General features: G+C 47.2%; 2 protein-coding genes across 3 annotated transcripts; both read left to right on the top strand.

Moving 5' to 3' along the window:
* The first annotated feature begins 801 nt into the window (after positions 1-801).
* On the top strand, positions 802-4480 carry LOC109939671 (uncharacterized). The gene is made up of 8 exons (XM_020537976.1): positions 802-841; positions 967-1243; positions 1365-1417; positions 1968-1969; positions 2052-2224; positions 2346-2402; positions 3671-3729; positions 4416-4480. Exons 1-8 carry the CDS (start codon positions 802-804, stop codon positions 4478-4480), a joined length of 726 nt encoding a protein of 241 aa, XP_020393565.1.
* Positions 4481-5959: 1479 nt separating this feature from the next.
* LOC103626279 (heat shock 70 kDa protein 16) lies at positions 5960-12530 on the top strand. Of its 2 annotated transcripts, none has more exons than XM_008646666.3 (9): positions 5960-7370; positions 7484-7696; positions 9189-9281; positions 9370-9441; positions 9748-9948; positions 10012-10158; positions 11258-11386; positions 11947-12077; positions 12188-12530. In XM_008646666.3, exons 1-9 carry the CDS (start codon positions 6198-6200, stop codon positions 12279-12281), a joined length of 2253 nt encoding a protein of 750 aa, XP_008644888.1. In that variant the 5' UTR covers positions 5960-6197; the 3' UTR covers positions 12282-12530. The 2 variants fall into 2 exon arrangements, with proteins under 2 accessions (XP_008644888.1, XP_008644889.1); XM_008646667.3 differs by having other exon boundaries at positions 5980-7370; positions 10081-10158.
* The last annotated feature ends 12340 nt before the right edge of the window (positions 12531-24870 follow it).

Here is a 24870-nt window from a genome sequence, read left to right as displayed (position 1 = left end):
ATTAAATTTTACTGTGATATTATTTAGAATATAATATACTTAAATATGGTTTTGAATTTTCTATTTTTTTAAAAAATAATAAGATGAGCTAATCAAATTTGGTATAAAAAAGTTAAATAAAATATAAATTAGAACGGTGGAAGTATTTTATATTATTGTTTGCCTTTTTATCTATTAATAATTTATGTAAACAAATATCTCTAATACGATTAGATAAACTGAATTATATAATCTATATAAAATAAGCTAGATTATATAATCCTACCACCAAAAAACATGATCAAAGTGTGACTGATGACCATGATTAGGGGGCGTTTGTTTGAAATTATAATCTGTCCAAATTATATAATTCAACAAATTTTAAACTAAGGTCCTATTTGTTTCCTCCTAGATTATATAAATTGGATTATGGTGGAATGGTACGAGGATAAAATATTACTTTAAGATTACAAATAAGCTGAAATAAGCTACTCATTGCTAGCTTATTTCAGTTTATTTGTAGTACTAAAGTGATATTTTATCTTACTATTTTTTCACTAATCCAACTTATCGGAGTTATTAAAACTCCACCCGGTTTGGGCGCCTCCCCGCACCTGGTGGGATCTCGACCACTCGCGTGCCGACGTGTGGTCTGTTCACGGACCCGAAATTTTTATCCAATTCGACTGAGTCGTTCGCGTCTCGTCCGCTCCTCCCTCACTGATCCACTGCCAAGTCCATCCTTCCTGTCCGACTCTGACCCACCGCACCTCCGACTCCGGTCCCGGGTGTGCCTCCCGCCTGTCGTTCGGTGACACTGACATGGGCTGCTGCCTCCACCGCCTCTGCCTCGGCGGCACGCGTACGCCACTCTCCCTCCTCTCATCTCCTCTCCTGCCCTCCCTCCCCCAGTCTCTCTCTCCCCCGTCTGGTGAGTAATCAAATCCATCATCCACGCCCTAGCGAAACCGGAACCCCACCCAACAGGTACCCTGCCGTTCGTCAGGCGGTTCATGCCCAAGGAGGTGGAGGCCGCCACGCGCGGCTTCACCGCGGTGCTCGACGCCGCCGGCACGGCCTATAGGGCGCGCTTCGTCGGCGGCCTTGTCGCCACCGTCGTCAGGCTCCGCCACGACGACGACCACCGCCAGGGAGAGGGAGGAGGGCCCACGGACGCCTTCTACCTGGAGCTGCAGCTGCTGGCCCGCCTCAACCACCGCCACGTCGTCAGGCTGCGTGGCTTCGCGCTAGCCCACCACGCAAGGCCCGTGCCCTTCCGCCCTCCGACCCTTTCTTCCTTCCCTCCCCACCGCTCTCTATCTCTGCTTCTGCGGATTGGTGAGATTCACCTTTGGATATGGCTGGGCTGGGGTGGAACGTTTTAGGTTCCTCGTCTTCGATCATATGGAGAACAGGAGCCTCAATGAATGCCTCCACGGTTGGTGAATCAAAGACCACTGCAGTGCACACTCGCCTACCACTATCATCTCAGTCTCTGTGGATAATAACTGCAATCTTGCCTTCATATATTATTATCGAACCTATGTGGGGGTGCAACTTGCATCCGTTTCTGGTTTAATATGTCAATTTATTTTTCTTAATGCCTTATTTGTGCTGAAATGTGACCCTACTTTATGGGTTCCTTTGTAATTTGATGTATAATAACAAGATCATTCTATTGTTTATTCTGTCTTCTTTCATATATTCAATTTTTTCTCCTAGAAGAAGGCTCTGTGAGGTAAAAAATGTTTTATGCAGTAGCTTTTAGTTCCTCTGATGTTTTTATGAAGAACCATTTATTAAAGTGTGTATGGTAGTTGTGTAGAAGGATTATATGTAGTACAAAGGACTCAGTCTTAGCTTCTTAGTACAACCTTAGTCATATCATAGGAGAAACTCTGGATGTATATAATACATACTAACAAACTTTATTTGTTCTTCTGAAATCTGAGAAATTCTTAATGCCTAGAGCTTTCCATTTGTTTCAGTTGTTTAATTTCACACGTTCTTCTAAATCACTTTCTCCCTATGTTGTTCTGACATTTTTGTTTCGCCAAATGTTTATTTGACAGATTTGGAGCTTTACGATGAAATCATCCTTTTGCAAGCATGCAATTGTCACACAGACGGACCCCAAAGAATCCTCCTCGCTCTCCACCACGTGCGGCGTCGCCTCGCCCTCTTCCTCCCCACGCCGCCGCTACCCCACCCCCAACACCGCCATGTTCTTCCCCGTGCCCCGCAGGTTGTGCTCTGCTGTGCTCTGTCTCAGTTCGCAATTTTTTTTCTGTTGTCTGGTCACTGCATCGACATTGCTTTACTAGCCAAATCGAATCTAAAGTGATTATTTTTCTTGTGTTCTCAAGCCAGGTGCTGGTGTTTGTATATGTCAAGCAGTTTACGGACGAGAAACAAAGGATTCTGTACGCCACTCTCTGGCACCTTCCAAATCTTTCACATCCTTCAAATTGTCATTTTTCGCTGTATCCATGTCATTTGACAGTATCATCTCACATCAGATTTGTTTCACCAAATCCTAAACGGACCTTTTGTTTAGTTTCTCAGGCAGAGGTTAGCTTTCTAGGAAATCTGAAACATCCGAACATGTTCAGACTAATTGGTTATTATTTTGAGGATAACCAAACGCAGTTAGTATATGAATTTATGCCCCATGGAAATCTAGAGCACCATCTCTTCAGGAATAACCGTTTGACATCTGCTACAGCTTCGTTTTAAGCATATTTGTGAGCTTTCTAAGTAGATGAGTTATTTGATTTTTTGTCTATTTCAAAAGTCAATGTGTTCTGGAAGAACTTATATTATAAATGGCTGCATTGTGCGAAGTGCCATCTAATTTATTTTTAGATATTTGTTGCTTTATAAAATTGGTATCTATTGACCTGGAGAGCAGTGCTCTATGGTGAATCTTAGATTCAGATTCGTTGTTTTACTGGTGAAGCTGTCCCAAATAGCCCCAAATTATGGACCGAGACATTTTTAAACCAAATACTAAGGTTAATAATAGAGCTCATGACAGTTCAGCATATATATGTTTTCTGCATCATTCCATACCTTTTATATTTGACTATTCATCTCGTTTGTTTCTTAAGATATATATGTTTTCTGCATCATTTTATATTGTTTTTGTTTAACTACTATTCATCCCCTTTGTTTAACTCTGCGGTAATAGTTGCAACCTCAGTACGACCAACTTTCTGATTTGGTTTATAAAGTGTCAAATTTTGAATTCGTTTTACTCGCTCTACGTTCTGATGATGGCCACTATTACTAACTGCTTGACCGTTATTGGTTGATGTTATTGGTCGGATGCCAGATGCATTTTGAGCTTGGTTAATGGATAATGCTTGTTCATCGAGTTTACGTTTTCACATCTGAGATTCGACTATGCGTATAAAGGGCTCATGTTCTGAGTAACACTTGCTACTTTCTTGCTCTTAGTTAGTAAAATAGTAAGTGATGTTCAAGTATGTTTCTCTGATGCCCTAGGTGTGTGGTGGTCTGGTGGATTAAATGTGATTGTTGAGCTGCAACTTTCACCAATTGGTTTGGAGAAAGACAATAGAGGCTTGGGTTCTTTTAGTTAAGAAAAATTGTGCTGGTGTTCAGTTCTAACATGAAATTGTTTATTGTTCTCTGTAATCTAACATTTCATTTTTTTATATCTAAACAGGTTTTATGTGCCAGTTTCAGTTTTTGGTAACAGTCTACAGGACTTTTACACATTCAAAGGTGAGAATCACTCAGGTTCAGCTCCCTTTAAAAAAAGTAATGTAAACAACACCTTTCTGTAAACAGCGCCCTAGAAGAACCATGCTCCTGCCTACACACCAGCTTGTTGTTTCTCTTTCACCCCGCGAGCGTGAGTACTAGGGCGACCACAACACTATCCCTGCTGCCCATGTCTTCGTTGGGGCCTTTGCTGGTGACCAAAACCCACCACAACACTATCCCTGCTGCCCATGTTTTCGTGACGGGTTCAGTCTTTATCTTCTCCTTTATCTTTGCACATGCATATTTCAAAATTAACATTTGAAATTTTTAAAAAAGTTCGAAGTGGCTAAGTATATGTGAGCCTGTTTTGTTTCGATCAGCTTGGCCATGATTAGTGACCCTAGAACACTGTACCGATGACAGTCATGTTTGTACGAAAGTATCTTTGTTTACCTGATGCAAAACCTAAGACACCATCATTACTTTTATGGATAAACGCCTTTCCTTGTTTGTGACCATTGTATTGTGGATTTCTGTGGTAGATTACTGAAAGGAATAGTTATTTATAGTAAAATACATATGTGGATGTTAATTCTCAAACACTGTTGTGTTCATAGAGACATATTAAAATCAACCTGGATTGTTTGAAGTTTGAACAATATAACATGGAAATGTGGGTACATGAGGATTCATTCTTTGCACAGGTCCGCAACCGCTGGAGGTCATAGTGCAAGATGTCAAGGCCAAGAAGCACAACCAGGCGCTATGAGTCCGGGTTGTTGGTCGCTGGATCTACGATACAGAGAATGGCAAAACCTACCATCAGGTGAGATAATCTGCATGTCCCTGATGTTCCCCTGCTTCTGATTACATGTTGAGTGACATCAAGTTTAATGGTAATCTAACAACATTGAGCAGGTAGAAGAACCCCAGAAATTTCTGCAGATAGGAGGTAAACATGCAGCAATTAAAAGGAAGTTGTTCTAGGTTTGCCTATTCATATAGTTGCTTTTGTGTTTGTTTGACTGCATATATCATGCATGGCTATGTGACAGAACTATTGATGATGGACTTTAGAGGTTGTTTGAACTTGTTTGCCGTTTAGGCACATTCATGGTAAATGATGGTCACCTCTTTGGTGGGGGAGATAAATCACACTTTCACTAATAGCTGGTCCAACTTAGATTTGAAAAACACCGCCAGCTGATAATACAGTTTTGAAGAAAAGCATATTATCATTCATTTTATTCACAGTGATAATGATAAAAAGATCATCGTTTGTTTTCATGTACGTGAATGTTTTTGCGTTGTACTGTATATTGTTACTTGTAAACAATATTTATTTAACATTTGTTCAAGTACCAAATTATGACAAGATTATGTCTGGCTTATGCACAATAGCTGAGGATTAAAATTTGCATTACCTAGAACTATTTTGAGAAAAAAGTTCTTTGGAGAAGTATATCTTCCATGTCACTTACAGAATAGAGTGTTAAAAATGATCCTAAATGTTGATGCCTTACTGCCTTAGTAACGCCAACAAAATTCCATTGTGTGTTCCTGATTTGAGGACTAAGACATTAATCAGTTCAAGTAGTACCATTTTGTGTTATCGAGTGAAAGCCAAGAATAGTGTAAATTTGACCACATGCCTTACTGCGAGAAAGTTTGACCACATGCATGTCAAAGCCAAGAATAGTGTAAATTTTAGAAAACAGTTTACTTGAGGTACCTCATAGTCATATGGATAGATAATAAGGACATTCGATATCTGGTACTTGTGAATTAGAAGATTTCATATGCCAATTTTTTTTGGTGGATGGAACATGACACATGTATTTATGGAGCTTTTATACTCACATTCTTGTATTTGTTGTTTGTAGCCTCGACAAACCTGGAGTTTGAACACATGACAGATGATGTGCTCACTTTTTTGGATGAAGAGATGCATTTATAGTTCACTGCGTTAGGTTTATATACATAATTATGTGGATTGGCCGGACTATAGCTCCCAATACTATATATATACCTCCCGTTATGGTTTGTCCTTATGCGGCGTCTTACTCCTGTTTTTCCTTGTGCTGAATGGATGCCTTTCTGTGCTGGATAGTGTGTTGGATAGGGCGCCCGAATGGGCGCCACCTGATCTAGTATAGTTTAAAAGGGAAACAAACACACACTAAATTAAATGCTAGTTCGAATTTGTTGGATTACGTATCAAACACAGCTCAAAATTACTAAGGAGCCGAGAGAAAAAAGGGCCGAGCCACGTCCCCGCAGTAGGCAAAAGAAACCGGCCCTACGTGTCGGCGACAGCCGAGTAAGCACGGGCCGGCTCCTCCTCGCCCAACAACCACCGCGGCGTGCGCCGACCGTACCCTCTCCCTCCGGCGCACCGCTCTGGTTCATCTCCAACTACATCCACCGCGCCCCAAATCGCACCCCGCCTCCCCCATTCGCGCCGATCGAACCCCAAATCGGTGGCGATGAGCGTGGTCGGCTTCGACGTCGGCAACGACACCCTGGTGGCGGCGGCGGCGCGGCAGCGGGGCATCGACGTGCTCCTCAACGCCGAGTCCAAGCGCGAGTCCCCCGCCGCCATCGCCTTCTCCCGCAACGCGCGCCTCATCGGCTGCCACGCCGCGTCCGCCTCGTCCGCGCACGCCCCCTTCTCCAGCGTCAAGCGCCTTCTCATGGGCGCCACGGGGAGGCACCCGGACTCCTCCCTACTCCGCGACCTGTCCCGCCTCCCCTTCCCCGCTGCCGTCGGTGGCGGCGCTGTCGTCCACGCCGACCACATCGGCCGCCGCATCGCGCTCTCGCCGACCCACCTCCTCTCCATGCTGCTGGCCTACCTCAAGCAGCTCGCGGAGGCCGACCTCGGCGGCGCCCCCGTAGCCGACTGCGTGATCTCCGTGCCCTGCTACTTCACTCAAGCGCAGCGCCGAGCCTACCTCGACGCCGCCGCCATCGCGGGGCTCAGGCCGCTCCGCCTCATGCACGACCTCGCCGCCACCGCGCTTGGCTACGGCCTCTACCGCTCCGACCTCGGCGGCTCCGGGGGTCCCACCTGTGTCGCGTTCGTGGACGTCGGCCAATGCGACACACAGGTCGCGGTCGTCTCTTTCGACATGTCGGGGATGAAGGTGCTGTCTCACGGGTTCGATGCAGACCTCGGGGGCAGGGACTTCGACGAGGTGCTGTTCGAGCATTTCGCCGAGGAGTTCAAAGACAGGTACATGATTGATGTCACAGGAAATGTCAAGGCCAGTATGAGGTTGAGGGCAGCCTGTGAGAAGGCGAAGAAGGTTCTGAGCGCGAACGCGGAGGCTGTGGTGAACATTGAGTGCCTGATAGAGGAGAAGGATGTGAGGGGGGTGATCCGAAGGGAGGACTTCGAGAAGCTATGTGCCAGGCTGCTGGAGAGGGTTGTTGAACCTTGCAACAGGGCGGTGACAGATTCAAGGATTGGATTGGAGAGGCTGCATTCTGTGGAACTCGTTGGGTCAGGTTCTCGTGTGCCTGCCATTGCCAAGGTGCTTAAGGAATTCTTCAGAAAAGAACCTAGTCGCACACTCAATTCAAGTGAGTGTGTGGCTCGGGGGTGTGCATTACAATGTGCAATGCTTAGTCCTACGTTCCGTGTTCGGGAATACGAGGTATGACTGCACTTTATCTTGTCAAATTCAACATCTGTTTAAGCTATATGTTATGTGGAGCATGAGAGACTGCTGGTTGTATAGTGAGAGTTGACACATTCATTGTATTTCAGGTGCACGATGCAATCCCTGCTTCCATAGGATTTTATACTAGTGACGGCCCAGTTTCAACATTGTCAAGTGATGCATTGTTCCGGAGAGGCCTGCCCTTTCCCAGTGTTAAGATCATTACTCTACAGAAGAACGACAGTTTTAGTTTTGATGCCTATTATGTGGATGCGAATGAATTGCCTCCTGGTACCTCAACAGACATCGGTAGTTTTCAGGTATGCTTTTTGCTTGTTGATCTGTAGTCTTTTGCTCCAGATGTCTGTTCTGTTTGATTCTTCCAATAATAATAATGTATGACCTCTATATCAGCACTGTATTATTTTAACTTGTGAGACTGTGATAGTTCATTTCATCACCAGCAATGTTTCTGTGTAAATGTTTGTGAATGCTTACCTCCTTTCTTATCTTACAATGTCAAAAGTAACTTTGGAGTGTTGCACCTAAGTTTTTCATATGTGTTGCTGGCCTTTTAACAAATGAATGCTGCAATATTGTATAGCTTGTAGGTCTTCTGCTGAGGACTTGAGGGCCTTGTGGACACTTGTGCTTGGTGTCAATGAATTAAACTTCTAGAGTGATCAAATATATGTGAATAATAATTTACAAATGATCATGTTGAGTTTATATTATGCATTCTTGTCTCTTTACAAATGTATGTCTTCAACTTAGTACATGGTTCACCAGTTGTAAATTAAAGTCTGAGCACTTTCTTGTAAAAACATGGCACTGGAATTACAGGGTTTCCAGAAAATATGTTGTCTGGGAGGGAAATTTTGTCAATCCATTCTGTAGAATCAATATGTGTTAGCAGAAAAAGGAGCACTGGGATGTGCGATAAAGAACAAGCGACATGATTACATGAAGTGTGATTTGATCTGCCACGGCAGACTGGATAATGTCTTCTTAGTTGACAGTAATGTACTTAAACACAACTGTTCTGGGAATCATGCTCTGCTGTCAGATGGCAAGTGCTGGGGTTATGACCAGCTTGCCAAGGTTTGAGTAGTAGAATCAGTGTTGGTGTCAACTGATTGTAGTACAGAGTACACACATTTGCGGTCAATTGAAAAGCACGCACCTGTGTTATGTGAGGTCTTGTGTGTGTGTTTACTACCTATGTTCATTCTTTGATATACTCTTGCAAAAAAAATGTTTTACTCTATCAACTTTTTTTCAATCTGAACTCTGGGTTCTCAGGCCAAAAGTTTATGCTAACTCTACATAAATCTTGATGCTTTCTTGAAAACTTCCATTTTTTCATGGTTAGTGCTAATCATGCCTGTCACATGATGGCTACAATCCCTAGTGATTCATCAATGATGCTGTACTGCCCTTACTGTTTGATGTATCTAAAATCTTGTTTTGTTACAATATTGTTTATAGTAAAATGGTCTCTAGTTGAGTTGGTTGGTGTTCTGAGTAGCACTCCTCAGCCCTTGAGTCCGACTCCTCTGAGAGTGAATTTCAGGCAAGGGTTAAAAAATCCTCTCGTCTGTCCCATGACAAAGCATAGGTCTAAGACCTGGCCCTCGCGGTCGTTCTCACATGGGTTACGTGCTACTGTGTATGGGTGTGGTAGGAGTTTGGGGGGTTTTCTCGATTTGCATGAGAATGTCTTCTTACTACAATAACCGGGGGCTGTCTTAGCCTTGTAGGTCGAGTTTTTTTAATCTTTATTTATAATTCATTCAAATATTCTTGTTGCAGATTGGCCCATTCCAAGCACATATGGAAGCTTCTAAAGTCAAAGTAAAAATTCGTTTGAATTTACATGGTTTGGTTTCAGTTGAATCTGCTGCTGTGAGTGTCAATTTTCTTTGTCATAGCTAGCTTTTAGTTATAACTTACAGTTGGTATATACGACTCTTAACTTTTAAAAATTCCTCAGTTGATAGATGATTATCAAAGGAATGCAACTTCTGCTGACCATATGGAGGTGGATACCAGCGGTGATGACATGGTATTATTTAATGACATACTGAGCATGGGTTTATGTTTGTTTGCCTAAATTACCACAATATATTCTTGTATATCCTCAATCACCATCAGCTGGCTCTCTTGTATCGTTGTTTTCAATAAGCACTAAATTGTGTTAAAATACCTAGCAAGAATGCAGCATTTTGCTTCCATTGTTTCTATACCAATTGGATTTACTGTGCCATTTTAACTATTTAAGATGATAAATTTGCAAGAACCTTGTGAACTCTGTTGAAGGTATCTTAGGATTAGTTAATTATGCCCAGTGCCTCACTGTTATTATATGCAGGGTCACAAGTCAAGAAGTGAAAGGTCTATCCAGCGGCAGGAGTTGCCAATCACTGAGTACATCTGTTGTGCAATGAGCAAGCAGGAACTGCTGGAAGCTCAGGAGCAAGAGCACCAATTGGCTTATCAGGATAAACTTATGGAACGGACAAAGGACAGGAAGAATGCATTAGAATCTTATGTATATGACACCCGTAACAAGGTAGATCTGCAACCTTTTTACTTTTTTTCCAGAACTATTTTTTGGCTTATAAATTGTTTTTAGCTTTCTGAGAGGTACCGGAGCTTTGCTACTGATTCAGAAAGGGAACAAATCTCATTTAATTTACAACAGACTGAAGATTGGCTTTATGAAGAAGGTGATGATGAGACAGAAGTGGTTTACAGTAGCAAACTTGAGGAGCTGAAAAAGGTAAAAGGAAATTCTTGTCGATCTTTCTGTCTGCATGCATTCAGATTTGTTACATCTTTTCCAACTTTTGTAAATATACTTTTGTGTTCTTTTCTGTGTAGTCTTTTCTGATTTTCTCAGTCACATCCTGTTTTGACTGCCCTATCAGCTGTGCATCTTGGTGCAGTCTGCTGTTTTGTGAATTGTCATGGTATATTCCATACTCTAAATTGTTGTAAGATGGTCTTATCTACTTTGATGGAGATAATAACTATTTCTTGTACAAAAGCTATTGTTGCATGGAAATGTTTTACTTTGATGCTTACCGTATTGCTAGTAGATTACAGATAAAAAGGAAAAGGCTTTCACTTGTGCTGTTCTTACACTTTGTCAGGCAGCTCAGTTGTGAACTATCATGCCCCCGGTTTGCATGAAAGAAAAGTTAGGTACATGCCATATATAGTAAAGCTACAAATGGCATCATTGCATCCAGAAAAGGGATAATCTTTGAATATTTTCTATTTGGATTACAGTACTCCATATTTCCTATAGTTTAGATGCTTGAAATTGGCGTCAATTAATCATCATCACCTGCATCAGTGGCTGGAGTTAGGCTGGCTTCATGACTGCTGGACTTAAAAACGGGTTGGGGTTGGCATGCAGGCCCACTGCTGCTGCAGGTGGTTCAGAGGGCAGGGGTGGTTAGTCAGTGATAGCAGCTGGCCGTGGGTGGTGGTGGACATCTGGATGCGAAGTGTTGGGCCAGGGGTAACTCTGGCTACCAGATTGGCGTGGTTGTGCAGCCCCGGCAGCGGTTATGCTGCCAGGGCTGGAGGTGAGTGGTAGGGGCTAGGGGCCTTGGAAAAGAAGATGAACAGCTGTCTGTAGGTGGAAGAAACATCAGGAATGATATAATCTTGATCCAAGTTGCCTGAAAAAAATTAAAAAAAAAGGAACCTGTAGAAAATTCTTTTGTTATAGTCAGTAATTTAACATTCCAGAAGTAGTCTAAATAGCCATTCTATTCTACACTAAGTGTGGATAATCTGCTTCTGTTTGATTCTTCATCTCTTGCACCTTTTCATGTAACTTATGTTTATGTCTATGTTTATATTTAAAGCTTGTAGATCCAATTGAAAATCGTTGTAATGATGACGAAGTGAGAGCTGAAATCGCAAGGGAGCTTTTGAAGTGCATTGTTGACCACAGAATGGCTGCCAAGTCATTATCCGCACCTGAAAGGGATGCTGTAAGTTATTTAGGGTTCATCTTTGATCTGGATTGACATAACTATTTAAGTGGTCTACTGTTCTAGTTTCAGCAAATTGATTTTGCGAAAGACCACACAGTTGAATATATGGAGTATCATTCTTCTTTGCTGAATTACAACACTGATGATCTTTTAAAATGCTCAAGACTACTGAATAAATACTCGATAGCCGTTGATTACAGTGTTTCAGTTTAATTACCTTCATTCTTTGATGTATACCACCTGAGAAGGGCAAGTTTTCTTTGGTTTATCCTTTTCCTAGACCTAGGGGTGGTGAGGGATCACGATCCAAATGTTTCTTCAAAATAAGTTAAGGCATTAAATAATTTTAGTTCAAAATAAATAGAAATAGAGCCCGATCCTAATCCGCGATCCTTAAATTTTATGGTGTAAAATCTAGAGCCCATTACCACCTCTACCTAGACCCCACTCATATGGGGGTCTCCGGCACTGGATCTATCCTTTTTTTCTTTCATGTATAGCACCATACTACCGCGGCTAACTTGTGTTTCTGATGATGGCTTGGTTGCCACTGTTAGGTTGACAATGAGTGCAATAAAGCTGAGCAGTGGCTAAGTGAGGGGTCCAAACTTCAAGAATCCTTGCCCAAGAATGTGGACCCAGTACTTTGGTCCTGTGAAATCAAGGGAAAGGAAGAAGAGCTGGATATGTATGTGCCCTTCCCTCTCCAAGTCCACTTACCTGCTGTTTGAGCTCTGGCAGAATTATCCCTCGTTTCGTTACAGATGGTCTAATTACCTTTGCCTGATTCCGCTGTAGGTTCTGTCGAAACATAACAAGGCACAAGGGCTCCCCAGCAAGGACAGATGGCAGCAGGGGTTCAGATCACATGCCTACACCTGATAGAGATTAGATATATTCACAAGGTTTCTTCACTGTACGACTGATAACACCGTCATATAATTGACTCTGTACCACACTAGGCCCGCATTAGGTGACCGCTTCTTGGTTCTCCAGGGTGTTGTGCAGTTTTCACTTGAGAGCCTACTAATCATGGTTATTGATACCTGTTAATTCTTTTTCTGTACTCGGACCATGGGTATTGTCTGCTTCAGTTTGTGCTGAATGAACAGGAAAACTAACCGCGTGTTTGGTTGGTGGACGAGTGCGTGCAGCTGTATGCACGGAGCGTTGAAGCATGGTTTGTTTGGTTGCCGCACCGCACACACGCAAACTAGGATGGGTTGAATCTATGACAACTAAGATGTGATTGTACCTTCCATGACACACAAAAGTTCAAGTTATCCAGTAGAATGTAATTTAGAAAATTTTCATATTGGCTTTAAGTCAGCAGCACAGATGACTCTCGTTGTCTTCAACTTGACCGTCAGTTCTGCGTTTGTGACTAATGTTTGCAAAACAAATGTGCAAATGTTCCGCACTACTGGAGCTTCACCCGCAGATGGAACTCATAGTAGAGCTAAAGCTAACAAACTTATGTTTGCACTAGGAGGGCTGGAACTGGAAGTCTCGAATTGTCCTTGCATATTTAACAAACCGCAGAGCTAGTGCTGGCAACGGATGCTGCAATTGCTATACAAGGATAATAAAGCCTTTTTAGTAAGTAGGTTAGAGTTAAAACATAACAGAATTAATAAGTCAAAGTTCCGAGATGTGAATAACTGTTTTCTATACACTTCTTTTAAGACTAGAATAGTGAAGTGAAAATGATCTATTGCATAGAGAAGAGGTTATAATATATAGACTTAATCTTAACCCTAATGGGCCGACAGCCCAACAGTGGTGCCGGCCCACACACACTCACACAGACAGTCTAACATCTCCCACAGTCGCAACGGGGGCACCACACACGATGAGATGGAGTAGAGGCCAAAGGTAGGAGCCGAAGGGTTGAAATCCCCCCCGCAGTCGCAGCGTCGTGATGGTGCGAATGTTGCGGCTGGAGTAGAGACCGGTGTGTGCTCCAAGAAGACGATAGCCCCTAGATGTCGAGGTAGCAGAAGTCGAGGTGGTCGTGGTCGGGAGACGCAGCAGAAGCCTGTTCTTCGGGAGGGGTCGACGTTCGAGCGTCAACTGTCGGCAGGGCGACACGACAAAAGAGCACCAGCAGGGCGACATTCCTGCTTCTTCGATCGTAAGGACGTCAAGGAGCCCTGCCAAGGAGGCCGACGACAGCGCACACGTCTACGCCGGTCATGGTGTCCGTGCCCGCGGCAGAGTAGAAGGGGAACGTCGGATCCGGCCGGGAAGGCCACGACAGCGACGGATTTGGACGGAAGACGCGATCCGGCCAAAGGGACGGCGGATCGATCCTAGAAGTCCGCAGCAAGGTGGATCCGACCGGGAAGGCCGCGGCAGCGACAGATCCAACGAAGGCGATGAAGGGGTGGGCGGCGGGGCGGGTCTAGCCGGGCAGGGGCCTGCGCCGGACTTGGCAAGGGGTGTTGACGGCACAGGCGACATGAGAAGCTCAAAGGGCGAGGTTGCACTAGGCCCGGTGATGGCAGCATTGCGGTGGCTGCACAGCACGCGCGAGGAGGAGAAGGCCTGCACGTGGGGGCGCGGACACCGGGAAGGGCGCTGAGCTGGGGGCACATACGCCGAGGAGGAACCGTCGGGCACGGCCGGCAGTGGCTGCCATGGGAGGGCGGCGCACTGGGGGAGGGTCTGGCCTGTCGCGGGCCAATAGCGGCGTGGTCTGGCCCTCGACCGTACGGGAGCAGCGGCGGCCGGAGAGGAGGAAGGAGGAGAGGAGGCTCGGCGGTCGGCTGGAGAGAGAGAGAGAGGGAGGGGAGGAGGCTCGACGGCCGTGGCAGAGGGCCGGCAGAGCGCAAGCTCTGGGGGAGCTCCCCCGCTCCGACGCCACCACCACCTCCTTTGCCTCGTCCTCGAAGTTGAGTGGGGACAGCGAGGCGGGCACGTGGCCAGCGGAGCGGGCCTTGGTCTTGGCCCGTGCATCGCGGCGCGCTCGACGGTGGAGCTTATCGATGGAGCCCTCGATGCGGCCCTACAGGCGGAGGTTCTTCACGTCGAAGCCGCCCATGGACCAGTGCGCCTTGCACGCCCAGTCGAGGAGAGGGTCGGTGATGGACGCCGGTGGGTCCACGCGGTCGCCTGGGTAGAAGCGCGGCCTCCGCAGGCCGCTGCCGTAGAACCGGTCGGGTCCCAGCGCCACCACCATGGCGATCTCCCTCTCCTCTGTGAAGCGGATCTCGGTAGATTTGCCTCGCTCTGGATTGGTGTTACTGCAAGCATGGCGCGGTGTGCGGCTGTGGAGCTGGGAGGCCGCCCCCGAGAGGGAAGGTTGGGCCTCCCGGGGGCAGCGATGGCAGGCGACGGCTGTGGGGTGGGAGGAAGCCGCCGGTGGCTGCAGTGGGAGGTGGGAGGAAAACCCTAAACCTAATCCTTTGATACCATGTAGAATAGTGAAGTGAAAATGATCTATTGCATAGAGAAGGGGTTACAATATATAGACTCAACCCTAACCCTAATGAGTCGGCAGCCCAACAGTGGTGCCGACCCACACACACACTGTGGGGGACAGATATCCCCCGGGTCCACTAGAAGGTTAGAAGACCTCGCAAAAGGCTCTGGACCCGATGTTTCGCAAGGCCATCCCTTCATGGGCCTGGGGAGGGACACTTGGCGAAGTGGATCGACACAAGATCGGATCAACTCGAGCTCATACGGCCCAACAGATTCGAGCAACATCCATAGCAGTAACACGACTTTCCCGCGCTGCATCCTCAGGCATTGGAACTGAATGGTGATAAGTTGGCAGAATTATAGGAAGATAGGCTCAGTCGGTTCACTATTACTTAGGCTCACGTTGTTATCATATCCGTATGTAACGCCCCACGGTCGAGTATATAAGGCCTAGGGGCATCCCCTCGAAAACATCTCACTCCTCAGCCATCTACTCAACTCTCTAGCATCTCCCAAACTAGAGAACTCCCTTGTAACCCACCACACAAAAGATCCACACTAGGACGTAGGGTATTACGCATCTCAAAGTGGCCCGAACCTGTACAAGATTGTCTACTGTTTCTCGTGCCTCTGGCACGAACCATCGAACTACAGTCGGTAACACTGTCCTACTCCAAAAAGCACCTCGAGGGGCAACCCCGGGTGCGCGGTCGGACCCAAAACACCGACAGTTGGCACGCCAGGTAGGGGGTGTGTCACTGATCCAAGCTAGCTCAATGGCCATCACTTTCCAACACAAGATCATCCTCCGCCCTGGATTCGTATTCTGCTTCGGAACCATTTCATCCGTGGCAGACGAAGAAGGAACTCTACATCGCATCGCGGATCCGCCGGAGAGAAAGCCTTCCTCAACAATCTCCAGGAAAGTCAGAGCAAAGCAGGAAAAAGCGCAACCTCCAGCGCTCCGAGCGAAGACTACCTCCTGCCAGCCGAGAGCAGAGGATCTGACTACCTGGAGAACTCCGTTGTCCACCTCTTCTACAGAAAAATGGACACGGATCACAAGGAAAAAGGAAGCAAACGAGATAAAGGCTCGTCAAGCTGCTCTCCAGGTATCTCCACCCTCAAAGGAGAACAAGAAGAAGCTTGTCACTACGACGGTTCCATTCTACCCCGACGTCCTCTTTATCGGGTGAAGGGTGGAATCTACCCCCGTCTCCGACGATGAACCAACCGCGCCGGCCGGGAGAAGAACCTCTTCAACGGGAATCTCGCCGACGAAGGAACCAACGCCGAAATATTCGGCGACATCATGAAGCCGGAGAGCGGGACCCAGCGCATCCTGTGTCACGAGATGAGATCTCGGAGATGGGAGAAACCCCAGAAGAACGAGTCTTCAGGGAAAGAAGGAATTCCCAACGACGTGATCGTCGGCAAGCTCAAGAGCAGGTCGAACAGGAGGCAAGACAACATCGAGAGAACCCTCTTCTCGGACGGAACCTGAACCCTGACTTCGCCCGAGCCATGAACACACCGAGTGAGGTTGGAGGAGTGTTGGCTCGGATAGCCGATGGCCTCCCCCGGACTCCGGACGCCGAGGGCTATCGGCGACTGCTTACTCGGGCAGCTAATCATCTTCTGCCTCTCGCCCATCCACCGAGCGATCTACGACACGCCATCAACAGTCGGCGGGATGCACAGAGCTCCATCAATGCTTCGCGCGAACGACGACACGAGAAAGAGATTCGGCGCCGAGAAGAGTATGATCGGGACCACAACATCCCTGCACGAAGTCAGGCCACCAGAGTTGAGTCGGCAACGGCTTCGACAGGCGGCACGACCCGGGGACGGTCGAGGCACCACGTCAACAACTCCCCTCCCCGGGACCGACATCACCATCGTCGACAGGAGGACACGTGTGGAGTATCGGCGCTCACTCCATGTCTCAGGGCCATTCAGTGGCCCCCTAACTTCAAAGTCTCCAACATCGACAAGTACGAGCCTAAGCAGGATCCGGGAGGCTGGTTGACTGTCTACACCACCGCCGCCCGAGCTGCTGGGGCAACTGAAGATGTGATGACCGCATACTTGCCCATTGTCCTCGGGCAGGATGCGCTACAATGGCTATGACACCTACCCCGACACTGCATCGGCGACTGGAGCGACTGCAGTCGGTGCTTCATCGCCAACTTCCAATCTCTCTCCGACAAACCGACGCAGCCATGGGACCTCAAATCCATCAAGCGCCGAGGGGATGAGACTCTCCGATCGTACCTCAAAAGATTTCAGACCAGGAGAAATCGTATCCCCGAGGTTGCGGAAGCAGCAGTAATCGAGGACTTCTACCGGGGATCTAATGACTCGGCCTTCATCCGAGCCATACTGCAAAAGGCGCTGACTACCTTCGAGTAGCTATTCCGGGAAGCGGACCTCTACATCACCACCGACGAACGAGCTCAGGACCTCATCGGAGGAGCGAAACCTGCACCGGCGGCACCACGACGCGACACGAACCAACAACCCGACAAGCGTTGGGAGAAGAGGCCTCGCGAAGAAGTCCACGCCGCCGGACCACCCGCCTCTCGCGCCCGAGGAGCACCTTGTGGAGGCGAACATACATTGGACGACATCCTCGACGCCCAGTGCCTGTACCACAAGGACATGTGCCACACCCTCTGGAACTGCAGAGACTTCAAGCACTCCGTTGGGAACGACCGACCCTTCCAACCTCTACCACCTCCCCTACCACGAGGAGGACCCGGAGAACCTCGACAGCCTCAACAGCAGGAGGGGGAGGAGCTGGAGCGTTCCCGCGCGTCGACGGAGAAGTCAACATCATCTTTGGCGGACATGGGTCGCAAGAAAGTAAGAGGCAACAGAAGCTCAACGACCGTCAGATACTGGTGGCGGCCACCGGCCCTCCCGCCCCGTATCGATGGTCCGAACACCCAATTACCTTCACTCGGGCAGATCAGTGGCTCAACTTCGATCACCCTGGCAAGTACCCGCTCCTTGTCGATCCGGTGATCCGAGAGAGCAGGGTGAAGAAGGTGTTAGTGGACGGGGGAAGCAGCATCAACGTCACCTTTCCTCGGACACTTCAAGGCTTGGGAGTCGCACTCAGAGAGCTCCACGAGTCAAACACTCCTTTCTTCGGCATCGTGTCGACTGAAGGAGAATATCCACTCAGACACATCTTCATGTCGGTCACCTTTGGAACTCCGAAAAACTATAGAACCGAGTTCCTGAGGTTCGAGGTGGCGAGCTTCGACTGCGGATACAACGCCATCATCGGCAGGCCTGGATTGGCGAAGTTCATGGCTATTCCGCATTACACGTACATGATATTGAAGATGCCGGGACCACAAGAAATCATCACCATGCGCGCTGACTTCCAAGGCGCCGCTGAGTGCTTTTGAGTGGCCATTCAGGCGGCCCTCACCACCAAACCATCGACGACTTCTTCTGCGCAGGCGAACTCAAAGCCTAAGGAGGACCTCACAGTACCTGCGAATGAAGCTCAAGCCATGACCTCTATGCGGTCGACTGAGGAAACCAAGAGGATCAACCTCGGGTTCGCTGATGAACGCAAGACTGCCATCATCAGCTCTAGCCTGGATGACAAATAGGAAGGTGCGCTCATCCAGTTTCTACAAGATATCCGAGACGTATTCGCATGGCAACCTGCAGATATGCCGGGAGTCCCCAGAGAGCTGGCCGAGCACAAACTGAAGGTCTATCCCCAAGCGAGGCCGATCCGACAAAAGTTATGTCGTTTCACGCCCGACAAGAGAGAAGCCATCCGTGCTGAGCTGGCTCGCTTGGTCGCGGCAGGATTCATTAGAGAAGTACTACATCTCGAGTGGTTAGCAAATCCTGTTCTTGTACTAGTGGATTGGCGCATGTGCGTCGACTATACGGATCTCAACAAACAATGTCCGAAGGATCCCTTCGGACTTCCTAGAATAGACCAGGTGGTAGACTTGACCACCGGGTGTTCTGTGTTGTCCTTCTTAGATTGCTACTCCGGATATCATCAGATCAGCTTGGCAAAAGAAGACGAGGAAAAAACATCATTCATCACCCCGTTTGGAGCTTTCTGCTATACCTCCATGCCGTTTGGCCTCAAAAACACTGGAGCGACTTACCAGAGAGCCATTCAGACATGCTTAGCCGACCACTGGGACAAGCGTGTAGAAGCTTATGTGGATGATGTGGTGATCAAGGCAGAAAACTCAGAAAATTTCATTGAAGATTTGCAGCTAGTCTACAACAGTCTACGACGATATCGATGGAAGCTTAATCCAGAAAAATGTGTCTTTGGAGTACCAGTAGGAAAATTACTCGGATTCATTGTCAGCCACCAAGGAATTGAAGCTAACCCAGAAAAGATCGAGGCTATCATGATAATGGAAGCACCACGGTCACAGAAGAAAGTGCAAAGACTTACTGGATGCATGGCAGCTTTAAGCAGGTTCATATCAAGGTTGGGAGAAAAAGGCCTACTGTTCTACAAGTTGCTCAAGAAGGTGGACAAGTTCTAGTGGACTTCAGAAGCCCAGGAAGCTCTTGATGCACTAAAGAAATTCATGACAACACCACCAGTACTAAAGCCGCCGCACCGAGCCACGCTGAATCAGTCGGCCGAAGATCTGCTGTTATATATCTCTTGCACGACTCACGTGGTGAGCACCGTGTTGGTAGTCAAGCGAGTAGAAGAAGGACATGCATATCCAGTACAACATCCCGTCTATTTCATCAGTGAAGTTCTGGGACCCTCAAAGAAGAAATATCCTCAAGTTCAAAAACTATTGTATGCAGTACTTCTAACTGCACGCAAGCTCCGTCACTACTTTGACGACCACAAAGTCATAGTAGTCACTGGATTTCCAATAGGGGATATTCTCCACAACAAAGAAGCCATCGGAAGAATAGCCAAGTGGGCTTGCGAGCTGGGAGCTCACGACATCGAGTTTCGACCTCGCACTGCAATAAAGACTCAAGCACTAGTTGACTTCGTATCAGAGTGGACCGAGCAACAAGTGCCAGACAACCCGGAGACTGCAGAAGTATGGTGGATGTATTTCGATGGCTCGTTGAAGCTAAAGGGGACAGACACAAGAATCCTCTTCATCGCGCCTGGAGGTGAACAACTCAAATATGCCCTTCAGTTGTTATTCTCAGCGTCCAATAATGCAGCAGAGTATGAAGCTTTGATTCATGGACTGAACATTGCCATATCACTGGGCATTAAGAGACTGATGGTATACGGAGATTCACTGGTGGTCATAAGTCAGATAAATAAAGAATGGGATTGCTCGAATGACTCTATGGGCAAGTATTGCACAGCCGTCCGAAAGCTGGAGGACAAATTCAAAGGGCTGGAATTCCATCATGTAGAGAGAGATCGCAACGCGGCAACAGATGCGTTGTCGAAACTAGGATCCAGTCGGACCTAGGTCCCACCAGGGGTTTTCGTCCAAGAAGTGTCACGCCCGAGTATTTCCTTAGATCAGGCAAAAGAGTGCAATGTTCTGAGGCAGCCAGAGTCAAATTCAGATGACTAGAGGGAGCCTATCATCAGATATATATAAAGAATGAAGAAGAACTGAATGACAAAACTATGACAGAACACATCGCAAGGCATTCAGCCCACTACACTCTCATTGGGGAAGCACTGTACAGAAGGGGCGCGACAGGAATCCTCATGAAGTACATTCTTTCGGCTACCGGGAAGCTACTACTAGATGAGATCCACGCCGGGCAATGCGGGATACACGCAGCATCCAGGACTCTAGTTGGGAAGGTTTTCAGGTCTGGTTTCTACTGGCCAACAACAAAGAGTGATGCAGTCGAGCTAGTCCAGAGGTGTGAAGCTTGCCAATACTTATCAAAGCAGCAGCATTTACCAGCACAGCAACTGCAGACCATACCCGTAACATGGCCATTTGCGTGCTGGGGACTGGACATGATTGGACCATTCAAGAAAGCTCAAGGAGGATACACTCACGTGCTAGTTGCCATTGACATATTCACTAAATGGATAGAGTACAAACCCATCGCTTCTCTTACTTTAGCTAAGGCAGTGGAATTCATACAAGATATAATATTCAGGTTTGGAATACCGAATAGCATTATAACTGACCTGGGATCCAATTTCACTAGCTCGAAATTCTTTGATTTCTGCGAACAGAGAAATATCCAGATCAAATATGCATCAGTAGCACACCCAAGAGCCAACGGTCAGGTAGAAAGGGCTAATGGAATGATATTGGAAGCACTAAGGAAGAAAGTCTTCGACAAGAATGAAAAGTTCGCAGAGAAGTGGATCAGAGAATTGCCGTATGTGGTCTGGAGCTTAAGAACTCAACCTAGCCGAGCTTTGCATGGAAATACTCCCTTCTTCATGGTCTATGGTTCGGAGGCAGTACTATCTGCTGATCTCAGGTTTGGGGCACCAAGGCTGATCTTCGAAAACATAGCTGAAGCTGAAGCTACAAGACTGGAGAATATTGATATGCTGGAGGAAGAACGATTGAATACAATAATTCAGTCAGCCAGGTACCAGCAAGCTCTAAGGCGCTATCATGATAAGGCCATATGACATCGATCCTTCGCAGTGGAAGATATGGTCCTCCGCCGAATTCTAACGGGGGAAGGACGACACAAATTGTCGCCACTTTGGGAAGGGCCATTCATGGTAGCAGAAGTCACTTGGCCAGGATCATATCGGCTTACTCAAATGGATGGCACGGAAATAGGGAATTCATGGAATATAGAGCATCTCAGGAAGTTTTACCCCTAGCTAGATTTCAAAAGCTATTGGGGCAGCATTATATTTTGTAATTGGAAAAGTACGTCATCAATAAAAAGACTTCATACTCTGCTGTGACCACTTAGCATTATACCTTAAGTCTTTTTATGCTCGATCTGCACGCTTACTTAACTTAGGGTGACCACTATACCGTACTAATGGAGCAATCGGCTTAAGTCGACAGTGACTTAAGACGGTGCGAGATGCTCACGCTTACTTAACTTAGGGTGACCACTATACCCTACTAACGGAGCAATCAGCTTAAGTCGACGGTGACTTAAGACGGTGCGATATGCTCACGCTTACTTAACTTAGGGTGACCACTATACCCTACTAACGGAGCAATCAGCTTAAGTCGACAGTGACTTAAGACGGTGCGACATGCTCACACTTACTTAACTTAGGGTGACCACTATACCCTACTAACGGAGCAATCAGCTTAAGTCGGCGGTGACTTAAGACAGTGCGATATGCTCACGCTTACTTAACTTAGGGTGACCACTATACCCTACTAACGGAGCAATCGGCTTAAGTCGACAGTGACTTAAGACGGTGCGACATGCTCACACTTACTTAACTTAGGGTGACCACTATACCCTACTAACGGAGCAATCAACTTAAGTCGGCAGTGACTTAAGACGATGTGACATGCTCACGCTTACTTAACTTAGGGTGACCACTATACCCTACTAATGGAGCGATCAGCTTAAGTCAGCAGTGACTTAAGGCGATGCAACATGCTCACGTCTACTCGACCTAGTATAAACATGCCTACGATCACTCATCCTAGGGCGATCTCTATGCCTCACAAAAATAGGAAGAAGTTTCGAAACTAGCATACTGCATTTACTTCTGCAATCGTAACAACTGTTGAATTCAAATAACAGAAAAACAAAAACAGCATTCAGTACCAAGAACACGTTCTAACATAGTATTCGGGCACATTAATCACATACACATATGGTTCATGAATGTATTCAGTATTTCTACTTGGCAATGTTTTTCTTAGGAGCAACCGATGAAGAAGGGCGACTTGAGGAGTCAGGAGCAGCTTTGACATCGGTGACTATATCATCAGGAACGATCACACCAGGCCTTCTCATCAAAATCCGCCCCGCGCGAATGGCTTTATCCATAGCTTTGTCACGCTGGGCCTTCAGAATGGTGGAATTGGCTTCGACAATCTTGGTAGTCAGTTGAGCAGCTTCTAGCTCATGGACGACCAATCTCTTGGAGGCGCGCACATCCTTGATGACAAAATCTTTACTCGACACCAACTGCCTAAGACGAAGGACCTCATCCTGGGATACTTGTAGCTCGCGACGGTGGTGTTCCAAGTCTGCCATGGTAAAACGATGGCTCCTCTCCAGGATAGTCAAAGAATTGTTGGCATCACGATACAACCTATCAAGATTATCGCGAGAGGCCGCAAGTACACGTTTTTCCTCCTACAGACAAGAATCAGCTCTCAAACACCTAGTAAGCAGTGAAAACACAACAGAGAAAGTCAAGTAAGCTTACTTCATTAGCCGCTTTTTCAGAGTCAAGCTGAGCACTGAGAGAAGAGTTCAATGAGTTGGCATCATCTAAGGAAGCAGAAACCCAAGCCAGGTCGGTCTGACCTTGAGAATACTTCTCTTCGAGTTCATAGTACCGCCAGGCCATATCTAACAAAAAAATTCGAAGAAGGGCACACAGTTAAAAACAGATTAATCAAGAAGCCAAGAAAGAAACAAAGACACTAACCAGCATTTGTCATTTTCAAATCAGATATCTGCTTCTGAAGCAGCAACAGATTCCACTGCGTCAGAAACAGAGCTCCTTCGGGGATAGACGCACCTTGTGATCTCAATTGATCAGCCATCCCGTCGACCAAAGCCTGATATTGAAAATAAATGAGTACAAAGACGGTAACCTGCCAGGAGTATTGCCAGAACCAGAAAAGACGAATTACCTGAAGATTAGAGAAGAATGACGGAAATCCCAAGTCACGAGAAGCTAGGTGGTGGCTCGATGAAGGAATATCAACCGGGGCAATTTGAAGAACATCACCAGGGATCAACTCAGCACCACCAGCAGGCATCAGAACTCTAGTATCCGGTGCGCCGACCTCTAAGGCGACTTCCTCATTTGAAGCATGCGCTGTTACCATGCCATCGGAACATGGAGGAGAAGACCCAACATGGACATCCATGGAGGTATGAGAAGGGGAACCCGCTTGGACACCCTCGGGGGCTGGGTTGCAGCCCGCACTGCCCAACGGAGCCGGATCACCACCGGCAACACCCTCGGTGGCTGGGTCACAGCTCACGCTACCCACCCGAGCCAGATCATTACCGGCAACACCCTCGGGGGCTGAGCAAACGCTGGCACCATCCTTGAGGACCGAGTTCTCCGCAACAGCCACCTCTAAGGCTGAAGGACTCTCAGTCACCTCCATGGGAATTGAACAACCTTGACCAACCTCTTGACTCCGAAGACCGCTTTCCAAGGTCGACGAGGCACGAGACACTACTCGGGATAACTCTAACCCCACCTCTGGGATGTCAGAACAAACGTCCATCATATCACCATCAGCTGGCTCAATCAGCATATCTTCAGGAACGACATCTTCGAGAGCCTGATCAAAATTTGCTATGGATAATTCTTGTAGACCAACAAGAGCAGACAAAGCTGGAGAAGGAATATCGCTACTCCCCCCATTGACTCTGTAACGCTGACTGTTCTTTCGAACTAAGGGGACTTCCTCTTCTTCTTCCTTGTCCTCGTCAACAATACAGACAATATACGGCACAGGGTCACACCCATTGGGATCAGCTCTGGCAGGGTCACACCCATTGGGATCAGCATCAGCAGGGCCACACCCATTGAGTTCAGCATCAGCAGGGCTACACCCATTGGGATCAGCAGCAGCAGGGACACACCCATTGGGATCAGCCCCAGTAAAGAGTTCCACTGGTACTTCTTCAGCAGCAGGAACAGAAGGGCTGACATCATGATCCAAGCACGACACTCGCCGAAGCCATCTCTTTTTCTTTTTCTTCCCCTCAGCAGGAGCAGCTAGATGACTGACTTGGCGAAGAAGTTTCGGGCGAGTACCCTCAGGCCTTCGAGTATCCACGGTTTTCTTAGGCTCTAGGATAGTTGCAACAACCATTGTTTCAGTAGGGACCGAGTCAGAAGAATCCCCAGCCAACATGTCCAGCATAGCGCTTATCTCTGCATCACCCGGACTCATAGG

The sequence above is a fragment of the Zea mays genome, chromosome 5 (genome assembly GCF_902167145.1).
Source record: "Zea mays cultivar B73 chromosome 5, Zm-B73-REFERENCE-NAM-5.0, whole genome shotgun sequence".
Classification (NCBI taxonomy): domain Eukaryota; kingdom Viridiplantae; phylum Streptophyta; class Magnoliopsida; order Poales; family Poaceae; genus Zea; species Zea mays.
This window is presented reverse-complemented; position numbering and strand designations above follow the sequence as displayed.